This window comes from Vidua macroura, chromosome 7 (assembly GCF_024509145.1).
Source record: "Vidua macroura isolate BioBank_ID:100142 chromosome 7, ASM2450914v1, whole genome shotgun sequence".
NCBI lineage: Eukaryota > Metazoa > Chordata > Aves > Passeriformes > Viduidae > Vidua > Vidua macroura.
Genome location: NC_071577.1, coordinates 3432609 through 3447022, shown reverse-complemented (window position 1 = coordinate 3447022; position 14414 = coordinate 3432609). Strand labels below are relative to the sequence as shown.

At 53.4% G+C, this 14414-nt stretch overlaps 2 protein-coding genes across 2 annotated transcripts; both read left to right on the top strand.

Moving 5' to 3' along the window:
• The first annotated feature begins 1516 nt into the window (after positions 1–1516).
• Positions 1517–6780, top strand: LOC128809958 (uncharacterized). The gene is made up of 9 exons (XM_053982389.1): positions 1517–1562; positions 4039–4167; positions 4510–4574; positions 4684–4833; positions 5017–5165; positions 5403–5550; positions 5796–5983; positions 6073–6210; positions 6468–6780. Exons 2-9 carry the CDS (start codon positions 4047–4049, stop codon positions 6778–6780), a joined length of 1272 nt encoding a protein of 423 aa, XP_053838364.1. The 5' UTR covers positions 1517–1562; positions 4039–4046.
• A 28-nt stretch (positions 6781–6808) lies between these two features.
• Positions 6809–8679, top strand: LOC128809838 (maestro heat-like repeat family member 5). The gene is made up of 6 exons (XM_053982201.1): positions 6809–6892; positions 7073–7249; positions 7383–7535; positions 7695–7796; positions 8159–8261; positions 8535–8679. The coding sequence occupies exons 1-6, from the start codon at positions 6890–6892 to the stop codon at positions 8597–8599; spliced, it is 603 nt and encodes a 200-aa protein (XP_053838176.1). The 5' UTR covers positions 6809–6889; the 3' UTR covers positions 8600–8679.
• The last annotated feature ends 5735 nt before the right edge of the window (positions 8680–14414 follow it).

The following is a 14414-nucleotide window of genomic DNA, read 5'->3' as shown; positions in this document are numbered from 1 at the left end:
CTCATATGTCTCACCCTTCTACAAGACTGGTAATGGAATAAAATCTTTGAAAAAGCCTCTCAGTTGCCCCATCTCTGTACAGCTAGGATTTCCCAACGCTCCTCCTAACAATCACACTCAGCACATTGCACAGCGCAATACGTGGTTACATTTTGTGCATATTTATTACATTCCTTGGTTAGGAGTGGTTATACAAATTACTTCTCAGAAGTCATTCATGTCATTAGCATACGTGATGGAAAATTCAGTGTACTCTGGTGGTGCCACTGAGGAAGGCTCCGAGTCTTCCACAGGGCTCACTGCCATGAAGGCCGACAGTCTCATTCTGTCTGCACTTATCACCTTTCTTTCTGAAGCATGCACAGTCCTTTGTTGGCTGCTCCAATGGTATCAACATGTTCTGTTCCTCTGATCTTAACAAGGAACCTTCCGTTTCTCTTAGCTTCAAATGGCTAAAGTGCATCTTGTTCCTTAGGCTTCTGCTTAATATTTGCTGACCCTTTGCCATGGTTGGACGCTGGCGCAATGCCAGTGCACCCATGCAAAGATATTTTTTCCAAATGAATGCTGTGAGATGCGACTAGAAACAGAGCAGAGCAGGCTGGAGCTTAGAAATAAAGCAAAACACTTTATTAACCTACAACTAGAAAAAAAGACACCCACCGAATTCAGAATGAAAACCTTCCAAAACATTCCTCCTCCCCCCACCCAATTCCCACCAAAACACAGTGTGAAAAAACCTTGCATTCCCGATCAAGTTACCAGCCCTCAGATAATCAATTCTCAGTCCATCAAGGGAGAGAGGAGTCTCTCTTGTACCATAGACTCCCCCAGGAAACACAATTGCCACCTCTTGTGTTTCCGCGTCACACACGGCACCACCTGGAGAAAATCTGCCATCATGACATCCTCCTTCCATGTACAGCGCTCTCAGCACCGTGCATGATGGACCGAGACTACTCACAGGGTTCCTTTGAAGGACGCTTTGCCAAGGAGCAAAGAACAACAGTTTCTCTTTTTGGGACAACAGTGCCCCCCATTTTCTCCTCCCCTAGGGCCAAGGGTCTCGAGAACAGAGATCTTCTTCTTCCCTGAAGACTGAGGGCAGCACCACACCCTCCTCATCTTCTTCTCCACTCCTGCCACTCCCTTGGCATCACTGCAGCAGGTCACTCACACTCCAGCCCTGGCAGTCACTGCAGCCGGTCACTCCCTTGGCTCAAGCCATTACATCCCCCTAAAATGCAGTCTGTGTTGCAGGAGAAATTGCTTCCGTCTATGGCTATACAAGAAAAGTCCAGCCAAGCCTGCTCCATCATCTCCTCCCACTTAGGATTTCTTCTTCTAACATCTCAGATCCCAGGCAGTCTCTCTTCTCTTTCCGAGCAAGGAGGATTAATGTTTCACCAAGTTTTCTCTATCCAAGAAGGGGTTAAAAGTCTCGGGCTCCCAGGATGACTGAAGTCTTGGCTGCCCAGAACTCCCACGGCTGGGCACCTTCCCCCCCTGCTTCTCTTTCTCCTCTGCCGGCATACTGCCGGCACATGAGATCAAATTTCCAGGTGTGTGGTAGTCTGTTATTTCACAGTTTGTTCTTCTGTAGTATGTTTGAATATTCCTTCTTCTAAGTTTGTAATGGTTCATTCTATGTACCCAGTTTGGCCTCCCTAATGGTTCAGTCCTGAGTTGTTTACCACAGTTTTCCCCACCAAAATGTATGTCAATCTACTTGTCAGTCTCCCTGTATGCCTCCCTTGTTCCCTTGTCTTACCCCTGTCTGTCAAAGATAGCACACTCCTTTGGTTCCGGAGTGTTCCCTGTCTTTCATCCCTTCCTCAAAGCAGAATTGGATTGTAGGGTTTGCTCCCTCCCCGTGTTGGCTTCTGCTGGGGAGCTCTTACCCTGCACCCCTCCCCTAGTGCCCTCCTCTTGGTCAAAGGTTGTGTACTCCCCGTGTTCCCTCTACCCTTTAAAAGGAGTCCTTTCATGTTCAGATTTGGCACTTGCTCTGCCCCCCTTTGGGAATTAAATCCTTGGAGATTCAGACAAGTGTCCTTCCCTTATTCCTCTGCCTCTCTTTCCTCGTGCCCTGTGCCTTTGCTGTGCTGCCCACGCCACAGCAATCACCGCCACCCGCAACAGTCTCGGCAGAGAATTGGGGACGGCCACTCGCGTGTCTGCCCTTCGGCCACAGGCGGGACAGCTCGTCGGCGAACCTCCATCCCGTGGCCGCTGAGAGCCAGACTCAGATTTGAAAACCAATGGATGGCTTTTATTTTTTTTGCCTCCGTGTTATGTTTTCTAAAGTGACTCTCAATGGCTGACGTTAAGGCAAATGAGTTGCTGCTTTGAGAAGGGAAGCAAACTTGAAAATCTTTCATTTGTTAAAAATGACTAAGGCAAGAGTTGGCTCTCACAATTCAGAGATGAATATTATGTGTACGTGAAGAGAAGTATGTAGAGTTCTGTTATTTTTCCATGTTCTCCCCATAGTCCTCTTTCCCTTCCCCCCTGAATTGTTGTCACTGGTCGGGGCTCTCAGAGGAGGGAGAGCTTGTTACTAGGAGGTGTGGCATGGCAACACCTGACCTCTAATCAAGATGTAAGAAAGTAATCTCACTGATGGACAGCAGAGAAAGAGTTGACTGACAAAATTTTGGGAAGGACTAAGGGTATAAAAGGCAGAGTATCCATTTTGCAGATGAGTACTGGTCATGGAGACTCCCAGCCCTTTCCTTATTCAGTTGTTTGTTGTATTTTTGTTCAGGTTTAATAAACCTTAGAAATTTTAAAAGTGAGTGTCATTTCTCAAAACATTCTTAGGCAATTCCAATTAATTTGGGAAGTTTGCAACTTATTGGAACTACTTGAGTTGAGCATTGGAAACTAAGGCATTCCTTAATTGAGGATTCTTTAATGCCAGATTCTTTTTTGTCTTCATGGTAAAGAAGTTTTTGTGCTGCAGGAAATGACTTCAATGAGAAAATAATTCCAGCATGGAGTAAGAGCTCCTGACAAATACCACCTGTTGCCAGAAGTTGCTCCAGTTGTTCCTAGCGCGGCTGCGTCGGCAGCCCTGGGGGCTCCTTGTGCTGCCCTGAGCCCGCAGAGCAGGGCAGGCTTTGCTGATGCTCTGAGCCGTTCCTAAAGATCCTGTGCGGGCTGCCCCGGACCGCGTCCTGCAGGGTGACCCGCTGCTGCCTGATCAACAGGTGCCCAGATAGAGAAATGTAGCCCCAGCAAAAGACAGGAGGACTCTCGTGCTGCTGAAATCCACGTGGGTTTATTGAGGACAGGTGGAAGGAGGAAGGAAGCAGGAACAGGAGCAGGGAGACAGCTCCAAGAGCAACTGGGGAAGGATGGGCCAGGGTATAGAACTGGGGAGGGATGGGAGTGCTTAGGGTACAGACTGTCCAATGGGAAAAAGGCTTCAGGGATGAGCCCCAGGGCAGGCGACAGTGTTTCCAAGAGCCCTTTGTGACATGGTGCCGCACGGTCACCGTGGAATTGCAATGGAATCGGGTGTCCAAGGGCCCTTTGTGACACGTGGTGACACAGCAGCTGGTGGTGCCAAGAGCACGCCACAGTGCTCAGAGCAGGCAAAGGGACAGGACAGGACAGAGCAGTGCCGTGAGGAGCCCCCTCACAGCTCACTTGTTCGTGTCCGACCCGCAGCTTTTCTGAGGCGTCGTTCCTGCAGCTGACCTCGAGGCCACAGCACAGCACTTGGTGACCCGTGGCCTTCCTGAGGCTTCTGTTCTGCAGGTGCCCTTGAGGGCAGAGTGTGGGACTTGGTGCCCTGGAGCTTTTCTGAGGCATCTCCCAGCCCTGCCGCCAGTGCCCTCAAGGCCAGACCACAATCCCTGACAGGAGTCTCCTGTCCTTGTGGCAGGAGCCCTTGAGACCAGAGGGCAGGGCTTGCTGTCCTGTAGCCTTCCTGAGGCTTTTCTCTGGAAGGTTCCTCCCAGACACGACTGCAGGACTTGCTGACATGGAGATTTTCTGAGGGATCTCTCCTGCAATTTCCCAAAAATCCAGTGACTGACATGGAGAAGAGACCCCCAAGAGTGCCCAAGCTGGCCTGGGTGGAGGAGGAGGAAGAAGGCCCTGGAGCTGCCCCAGCACAGGAGACTGAAAAGGTGGTGCCGTTCCATCCACCGCAGGAGGGTGAGTGGCAGAGCTGGGCCCCAGGGCTGGTGCCTGCAACGAGCTTTATCCCATCCTATCGGATCCAACTGCATCCTCTTCCATCCTCTCCCATTGGATTTCATCACATACCTTTGCATCCCATTGCATCCTATCCGATCCCATCCCTTCCCAACCCATCCCAGCCTCTGGGGACCAGCCTGGGGACACGATGGAAGGGGTCCTGGCAGACACACCTCAGTGGCCATGCTCCATCCCCTGGGGCATCCCGGGGCTGTCCCTGCCTGGGGAGAGCAGGGCTGGGCTGTGTTCTCCGGCCTCTCCCGCAGCCCCTCAGCTCTGGCTGTGCTCACTCCTTGCCAGGTGCAGCCCTGGACCACAAACAAGAGCAGGAATCCACCCGTGGCCGCTTCCGCAGAGCAGCGCAGGTACCTGCAGCCATCCCCACCTGGGCTGGGCCTGCTGTCACTGCTCAGCCCAGCACCGTGTGTGGAGCACTCCATGCAACATCCCTGGCTTCTTGCCCTTCTCCTACAGCTTGTCTGCAAATTCATCAGGAGCATTCGGCAGGAAGAGACCAGCGCCATGGGTACTGGGCTCAGAGAATATTCAGAGGTCCTCAAACATGAGACCAGTGCTGCCCTGCTGGATTTGCTTGTGGAGAGGGGTGTTTTCAGACCAGAGCAAGTAAGCAGCCTGTGGCCAGGCTTCAATTCCCTCATGAGTCACATGGCTTCCCAAGCCACTAGTGTTGGTCCCTGTGAGCCTTTGAGGCCATTGCAGTGCGGTGGGAAGGGAAGCACTTCTCTGGGGACACTGGGAACGTTGCTCCTTCTGGCAGCTTTCCAAATTGCCCTGTGCCTTCTCCAGGTGCCTGCCATGGTGAGATACATCCACCAGTGGCTCACGGCCAATGATTCTGCTGAGCACAGGCTGGACAACACCCTGCTGCATCTAACCAAAGGACAGCCAAATGACACAGTAATGACACTCCTGCGTGTGGCCCCATCCTGTGACAGGTATGGGGCCCACCTGCCCAGAGGGCTCAGGGCTCCCCCCAGCCCATTGCCCTGTACAGCCTGTCCCAGGTGTCTGACCAACAGAGACTTCCAGGGCCCTCTGGCTGCTCCCTTTCCCAGCCCTGGCATGTCAGCCCCCCAAGCCTGCTGCCATGCTCCCTCGCTGCCCCTCAGGGGCCATGCCCAGGCCACGGTGCTGTGCCTGAGACCCCCTGAGACAGAGCTCTAACCCCACAGAGCTGCCACAGCCATGTGGAAGACCATCATGTGCTCACCCAGGACTGCGAAGGCGGTGCAGAGGATTCTCCTGGATGTGCTGGGGAGCTGGCCAGAGCACAGCACGTGCACCTCCGATGGGGACAAAACGGGTGTCTTTGCCCTGGCTGTGAGTTTCTGCCAGTGGCCTTTGCTGGCCCCAAGGCCGCCTCTCCAGCAGCTCTCCTTCCTCCTTCCCCCACTGCATCTGCCTGCCTCAGGCGCTGCCCTGAAACCTGGCCTAGGGGCAGCTGCAGGGCCACCGGTCCCGCTGCTCCCCCTGTGTCTCTCTGGGCCTCTCCCTGCCACGCTCGGGCCCTGTCACACGGACACCTTGGCACTGAGCGCTGTCTCAGGGGGCTTTGTTCTTTGCAGGCAACTGTGGTGATGTGGAAGATCCTCCAGGAGCCCTGTGTCCCACGTATAGCGACAGCGTATCTCCCCCGCCTATTTGTGCATCTGCTCTTCCAAGTGTTCTTCAGCACTGAAGAGATGCCAAAGAAGGTCCTTACCTTCTGGAAGGGATGCCAGGAGCAACACGGCCTTGCCACCAGCCCCAACAGGTGCTTCCTCCCAGTCCTTCTGTCCCTGCCACATTGCCAGGGCAAGACCCAGTGCTCCCAGTCTGACCTGGGCTTTGCTCTGCACACAGATTTGCAGTGAGGACCCTGAAGTCCCTGCTGTGCCAAAAGCAGTACAAGGATGTGGTGGTGTCAATGGAACGCAGGTGTGGCTGGGACACGCTGCTCTGTGCTGACACCCACCACTATGCCGTGGGTCTGCTGGCCAGGTGAGACCCCCTTCTCCCCGCTGCCTCTGACATTTGTGCTCTGCGCCTGGGGTGCCCCACACAGTCCCCGTGGTCGTGGGCCAGAGGGCCTCGTCACCGAGGGACCGCCAAGCAGACTGGAAAAGGCTGGGAGAGGAGAGAGCACAGAACGAGACACCTCCTAAGTGGCCCAGGTCCCTTGGTGGAAGACCAGACCTCTGTGAGCCTGTCCTGGGAGAGATTTCTTCAGGGTCCTGGTCCCTTTTTCGCCCTCCTAGGGAGATGCGCCATGCTTCTCTTGAGTTGTGTTCCAGTATTGCACTCCACCTCCTCTGGCTGCTCAGCACACAGAAGCCACGCTGGGATCTGCCTGCCCTGGCCTTCCTGGTGGAGGTGAGCCTGTTGGCCAGTGCTGCCTCGCTGAGCTGCCTCCCAGCTCTCTGCCCTCTCGTAGCCGCAGCTGCTTGGGACGGTGCCCACGCCCTGTGCTGCTGCCTGGGCCCAGCCCTGTGCGCTTCTGGGCTCCTGCCGGCCGGGTCCCCTGTCACTGCCCTGTGCCTTTCAGGTCCTCGAGTGCCTAGATTCAAGTGAATGTGGTGACAGTGTTGTGGAGGTTTCATCAAGGTACCTGCAGAGCGAGTGCAGGGAGAGGCGTCGCCTGGCGCTCAGGGCCCTTCTCGAGCTCATTGACGATCCCTCGATGGTGAGAGGGGGCAGCGGCTGAAGCTGCGCTGGGAACGCAGTCACTTGGGCTTGGCTTCAGGCGCTGGGGCAGCTGCTCCCAGCTCTCCCGTTTCGGCTTCCCCAGTGCCTCGGGACAGGCCTTTGGCCTCCAGGCCCTGCAGCAGCAGGGTGGTGTTTCAAAAACTTGTGTTCCACACAGGCTGAAAAGATGTGGCGCCTGACTGAAAGCCTCATGGACCTACTGTGGGACAGTGATGCAGAGATAGCTGGGCTGACACTCATCACACTCAGCTTTATATTCTTGCACAAATCCATTCTGATCTCAACTCCCATTGCCCTGCAGCTGGCTAAGGCGCTCCTGCCACTCTTTGACCATGTAAGGCTCTGTGCCCCCAGCCACAGTCACTGGGTGCTGCCTGGAAACTTGGTGCCCTGTGGAGTTCCAGGCCTGTGCCCAGGCAGGCCTGGAGGAGCCAAAGCGGAGGTATTTTTCCCTTTTCTTCATATAGGAAAATAGCCAGGTACAGCTGCTCTCCATAAAACTCTTTCAAGACATGATGGGGTTTTTGGAAAAGGGAGAAAAGCCCTTGGAAAGGCCTGTGCACCAGAGCCTGCTGCCACTCTTCTTCCACTGCCATGATGAGAATCAGCGTGTGGCAGAGGTGAGGACTCCTGGGCTGCTGCTGTCCCCTTGGGAGGGGGCTCGGCTGCCTCCTGCCCTGGCGCCTGGCGGGCTGCAGCCTCCTCCAGGCCTTGGCACAGGGACGCGGGTCCTGGTCCCTGGGCTGTGGGGCCATCTCCGTGTCTCTGCTGCTCTCCAGGCTTCTCGGGAAACGCTGATTTGTGTGGCCGAGTTTCTGAGAAGGAGAGATCTCGAGAAACTGGTGAAAAAGGAGAAACTCTGGATTTTCGCCAACTGCCTGGTAAGGACGGCCTGGAAGCCCCAGGCTCAGCCTGGAGAAGCGCCCCTGGGCGCGGTGCTCAGTGTGTGGGCTGGCAGCTGTGCCCCTGCCCGCTGCTGCAGCCAGAGGCCGCGCGGGCTCTTCTCCAGGCTCCCGTGGGCCCCAGCCGGGTGCCGATGGAGCCCCGGCCCGGCGGGGCTGCGGGGCGGCACCGCGGCTCCCCGGGCAGCAGCCGGCCCTCTGCCCCCTCCAGAGCCCGGCGCCAGCGGCTGCTGGCCGGGCCTCAGGGCTGTGCGGGCAGGGGAGGCCGGGGCTGGGCGCAGGGAGCGCCCGGGCCAGGGGCTGAGCCCGCGCCAACCCTTCCCTGCTGCCGCTCTCTCCAGCTGGCAGAGGACAGGAGCCGAGCGGCCGAGCACCTGCGCCGGGCACTGCCCTACCTGCAGAGCCCACAGGAGCCCCTGCGAGAGGCGGCCGTCAGGTTCATGGGTGAGCCAGGAGCCCGGGCTCCCTCCCCGCCCCGCCGCAGCTCGGCCCCAGCCCCGCCTGCTGCCCCGGCAGCGCCATCCGGGCCCGGCGCCGTGGAGCCCCGCCTGGCCTGGGCGCTGCTGCCGCCCTCCGGCAGCCGTGCCCTTGGGCGGCAGCGTGCGGCAAGGGCCCGGGCTGAGCCCTGCCGGGCCACGAGGCCGTGTGGCCACAGGGCTGGCAGCGCCGCTGGCAGGGAGCTGTGCCGCTGGGCCGTGACAGGCTCTGTGTTCGCAGGGATGGCCGGGCGGAGCTTGAGGGGGCAGCAGGGAGAGCTCCAGCTGATCTCTGAGGGTGAGTGAGGGCAGCGGGCTGACAGCGGGGGCTGGCGGGGGCAGCTGCCATCCCTGCCCCGGCTGCAGAGGGCTCTGCTCCCTGTGCGGAGCAGGGCTGGCCTGAGCAGAGTACACAGAGATTTCAGGGAGACATGGGGGATTCGTGGCCCGCAGCTTGGGCCTGATCCTGTTGGTCCCTACTCCCTCCTGGCCATGGCAAGAACTGTCTGGGATGGCCCTGGCAGGGGGCTCTCCTCGGCTCCCCGCAGATCCAGGATCTGACCGTGGCTCTGATCCTCTCTCTTTCAGCCCTGGAAGGAATGGCTAATGACATCAGCATCAGCGTGGGAAGCCTGGCAATTCAATCATTGTGCATCCTGAAGGCAGAAGACCAGGCTCCCATCCCAATGTTCCAGAGGCTGCGAGATCAGCTGCGCAGGGCATGGAAAACACGGCCTCGTCTGTCGCGGCTCGGCTGGCTGGGCTGCTGGGGCTCTGTGGAGGGATGATGCAGCAGGCTGTCTTTGCTGGGGCCTCCTGAGCCAGCAGGGATTTTTTTTTTCTTCAAAATTGCTCTTTTGTTTGTTTTGTTTTCCTTTAGTATGTAAATATAGGATTTGTTATAATAGACAGACTCCCAGGATCTTTCTTTTGCTGCCCAGGGTGTCCAGGACATAGGGGAAGAGTGGGAAAATGGTGCTTGTGCTCAGCAATTTTCCCAGGCGTGCAGTGTTGCAGGGAAAATGGCCAGAAGCCCCCTGGCCTTTGGGGGTTGTGCTGAAGCCTTTGTGCTGCCCACAGAGCGGGTGGGCAGGGCCGGAGCCGCGGGGATCCCTGCGAGAGCGGTGCCTGGAGATGGCCACAAGGCCTGTCCCAGGCAGGAAGCGCCATCCGTGTCCTCCTGCCTGTTATAAATAAACTTCTTTTAGTAGGCGGGGGTAATAATGTGTAAATTGTGTCTCATGAGTTAAAAGTAATTACCAATTAATGTAATGAATTGTTAATGTAGTGAATAGTTGTGACTTACCAAGTTAAATATGTACTATGAGTTAAGTGGGTGTGCATAGTTGTCACAAAGTTAAATATGTACTGTTAGTTAAGTGGGTGTGCACAGTTGCCAATCAGGGGGAGGAGGCCAGGTGCATCGGAGAGTGATATCATCAGTTCAGCCTGCGATTGGAGGGATCGACCAACCAATGGTGCCTCGTAGTTCAAGAATGATTGGCCAGGAATGCACCATCTTATAAACCAACCAAAGACCAGAAAGAGGGCCATTCAACAAAGGGATCAAGAACGCACCAATCAGCAGCTTCCAGAGACTTTAACAACCCCGGGTGCTGGCCACCCGGGGTCTTTCTGCGGAGTTTGTATCCACGGAAACACCCTGTGCCTGTGCACAGTTACTTGTTGCGTTTTGTTACTCTCTGACTTGCCGCTGAGGTCCTGGGCTTATCTTGGGACCTCGCCCTCGCTTTTCTGTGATTTTAATAAACAGGCCCAGGCTTTTTAACCTACTTCTGGCTCTGATTCGCCTGTTTTTAACAACCATGGTCCAAAAACTGTTGGAACATCCTGGCCTGCACAAAGTGCTACAACAGCAGAAGAAGACAAGTCAGAAGACACTGATCAGTGTCCATCAGAATACAGAAAAGGCACGTCATGTCCTAGAAGAAATGAAGAGGGATGGAGAGAATCACGGGCAGGAAAACTTGCTTGGATGGTCCCCATGTGCCACAGGCTTTTCCAACCTAAGCTACATCCTGCAGTTGTGATACTGGCACTAACTGGGATTGGGTTTGTGTCAATAATTGCAGTGGATGTAAGAGTGTGGTACCTAATCCAGCAATCATGAAAACAAACTTCACAAGATATACGAAGGTTGAAGGAAGGAAAAGCAATGTGTTTTTTTCTTTTTCTGCCAGGACCAGATGCTGTGTTTTTGTTCATAGATACCACTTGGTTTTAACATTTTGATAAAAGAACTGATTGGCTCCAACACTGAGCCAAGAGCCACCACAGAGACTGACTCAGAGAGGTGGGTATTGGCTTTATGCGACGCTGGCTACGTGGGGGATTGCTCGTCTGTGAGAAATGGATTTGTAAAGGATTTTCAGAAGCTGGCTGAAAGCTCACACAGTCTTGTACATCTATATGCAAACTCTGAGATAAGGTGTGCTGACTTAGGGAGGCCATGGAATCGAGATGACATTGTTGAGAGAGAGATTGAACTAGAAACAAGTTTCAGAAGGTGGCCTTGCAAAAAGACCAGCTATTTTGAGAACTAGAACTGTGAAAGATGCATTGTAGCAAGATCACATGGGGTAAAATAATAGGTGATTGGTGTTAGGAGTATTAGCAGCATTGTGTGGCAAAAGCTAATAGGCTGAAGAACATTTCTAAGGTATTGCAAGCAGGAAATAGGGTGGCTTCTTATAGAATGGCGTTAAGCTTTACATCTCATATGTCTCACCCTTCTACAAGACTGGTAATGGAATAAAATCTTTGAAAAAGCCTCTCAGTTGCCCCGTCTCTGTAGAGCTAGGATTTCCCAACGCTCCTCCTAACACACACACTCAGCACATTGCACAGCACAATACATGGTTACATTTTGTGCATATTTATTACATTCCTTGGTTAGGAGTGGTTATACAAATTAATTCTCAGAAGTCATTCATATCATTAGCATACGTGATGGAAAATTCAGTGTACTCTGGTGGTCCCACTGAGGAAGGCTCCGAGTCTTCCACAGGGCTCACTGCCATGAAGGCCGACAGTCTCATTCTGTCTGCACTTATCACCTTTCTTTCTGAAGCATGCACAGTCCTTTGTTGGCTGCTCCAATGGTATCAACATGTTCTGTTCCTCTGATCTTAACATGGAACCTTCCGTTTCTCTTAGCTTCAAATGGCTAAAGTGCATCTTGTTCCTTAGGCTTCTGCTTAATATTTGCTGACCCTTTGCCATGGTTGGACGCTGGCGCAATGCCAGTGCACCCATGCAAAGGTATTTTTGCAAATGAATGCTGTGAGATGCGACTAGAAACAGAGCAGAGCAGGCTGGAGCTTGGAAATAAAGAAAAAAAAGCTTTATTAACCTACAACTATAATAAAGGACACCCACAGAATTCAGAATGAAATCCTTCCAAAACATTCCTCCTCCCCCCACCCAATTCCCACCAAAACACAGTGAGACAAAACCTTGGATTCCCGATCAAGTTACCAGCCCTCAGATAATCAATTCTCAGCCCATCAAGGGAGAGAGGAGTCTCTCTTGTACCATAGACTCCCCCAGGAAACACAATTGCCACCTCTTGTGTTTCCGCGTCACACACGGCACCACCTGGAGAAAATCTGCCATCATGACATCCTCCTTCCATGTACAGCGCTCTCAGCACCGTGCATGATGGACCGAGACTACTCACAGGGTTCCTTTGAAGGACGCTTTGCCAAGGAGCAAAGAACAACAGTTTCTCTTTTTGGGACAACAGTGCCCCCCATTTTCTCCTCCCCTGGGGCCAAGGGTCTCGAGAAGAGAGATCTTCTTCCCTGAAGACTGAGGGCACCAGCACACCCTCCTCATCTTCCTCTCCACTCCTGCCACTCCCTTGGCATCACTGCAGCAGGTCACTCACACTCCAGCCCTGGCAGTCACTGCAGCTGGTCACTCCCTTGGCTCAAGCCATTACATCCCCCTAAAATGCAGTCTGTGTTGCAGGAGAAATTGCTTCTGTCTATGGCTATACAAGAAAAGTCCAGCCAAGGCCGCTCCATTATCTCCTCCCACCTAGGATTTCTTCTTCTAACATCTCAGATCCCAGGCAGTCTCTATTGTCTTTCAGAGCAAGGAGGATTAATGTTTCACCAAGTTTTCTCTATCCAAGAAGGGGTTAAAAGTCTCGGGCTCCCAGGACGACTGAAGTCTTGCCTGCCCAGAACTCCCACGGCTGGGCACCTTCCCCCCTCCGCTTCTCTTTCTCCTCTGCCGGCGTACTGCCGGCACATGAGATCAAATTTCCAGGTGTGTGGTAGTCTGTTATTTCACAGTTTGTTCTTCTGTAGTATGTTTGAATATTCCTTCTTCTAAGTTTGTAATGGTTCATTCTATGTACCCAGTTTGGCCTCCCTAATGGTTCAGTCCTGAGTTGTTTACCAGTTTTCCCCACCAAAATGTATGTCAATCTACTTGTCATTCTCCCTGTGTGCCTCCCTTGTTGCCTTGTCTTACCCCTGTCTGGCAAAGATAGCACACTCCTTTGGTTCTGGAGTGTTCCCTGTCATTCATCCCTTTCTCGAAGCACAATTTGATTGTAAGGTTTGCTCCCTCCCCGTGTTGGCTTCTGCTGGGGAGCTCTTACCCTGCACCCCTCTCCTAATGCCCTCCTCTTGGTCAAAGGTTGTGTACTCCCCGTGTTCCCTCTACCCTTTAAAAGGAGTCCTTTCATGTTCAGATTTGGCACTTGCTCTGCCCCCCTTTGGGAATTAAATCCTTGGAGATTCAGACAAGTGTCCTTCCCTTATTCCTCTGCCTCTCTTTCCTCGTGCCCTGTGCCTTTGCTGTGCTGCCCACGCCACAGCAATCACTGCCACCCGCAACAGTCTCGGCAGAGAATTGGGGACGGCCACTCGCGTGTCTGCCCTTCGGCCACAGGCGGGACAGCTCGTCGGCGAACCTCCATCCCGTGGCCGCTGAGAGCCAGACTCAGATTTGAAAACCAATGGATGGCTTTTATTTTTTTTGCCTCCGTGTTATGTTTTCTAAAGTGACTCTCAATGGCTGACGTTAAGGCAAATGAGTTGCTGCTTTGAGAAGGGAAGCAAACTTGAAAATCTTTCATTTGTTAAAAATGACTAAGGCAAGAGTTGGCTCTCACAATTCAGAGATGAATATTATGTGTACGTGAAGAGAAGTATGTAGAGTTCTGTTATTTTTCCATGTTCTCCCCATAGTCCTCTTTCCCTTCCCCCCTGAATTGGTGTCACTGGTCGGGGCTCTCAGAGGAGGGAGAGCTTGTTACTAGGAGGTGTGGCATGGCAACACCTGACCTCTAATCAAGATGTAAGAAAGTAATCTCACTGATGGACAGCAGAGAAAGAGTTGACTGACAAAATTTTGGGAAGGACTAAGGGTATAAAAGGCAGAGTATCCATTTTGCAGATGAGTACTGGTCATGGAGACTCCCAGCCCTTTCCTTATTCAGTTGTTTGTTGTATTTTTGTTCAGGTTTAATAAACCTTAGAAATTTTAAAAGTGAGTGTCATTTCTCAAAACATTCTTAGGCAATTCCAATTAATTTGGGAAGTTTGCAACTTATTGGAACTACTTGAGTTGAGCATTGGAAACTAAGGCATTCCTTAATTGAGGATTCTTTAATGCCAGATTCTTTTTTGTCTTCATGGTAAAGAAGTTTTTGTGCTGCAGGAAATGACTTCAATGAGAAAATAATTCCAGCATGGAGTAAGAGCTCCTGACAAATACCACCTGTTGCCAGAAGTTGCTCCAGTTGTTCCTAGCGCGGCTGCGTCGGCAGCCCTGGGGGCTCCTTGTGCTGCCCTGAGCCCGCAGAGCAGGGCAGGCTTTGCTGATGCTCTGAGCCGTTCCTAAAGATCCTGTGCGGGCTGCCCCGGACCGCGTCCTGCAGGGTGACCCGCTGCTGCCTGATCAACAGGTGCCCCGATAGAGAAATGTAGCCCCACCAAAAGACAGGAGGACTCTCGTGCTGCTGAAATCCACGTGGGTTTATTGAGGACAGGTGGAAGGAGGAAGGAAGCAGGAACAGGAGCAGGGAGACAGCTCCAAGAGCAACTGGGGAAGGATGGGCCAGGGTATAGAACTGGGGAGGGAT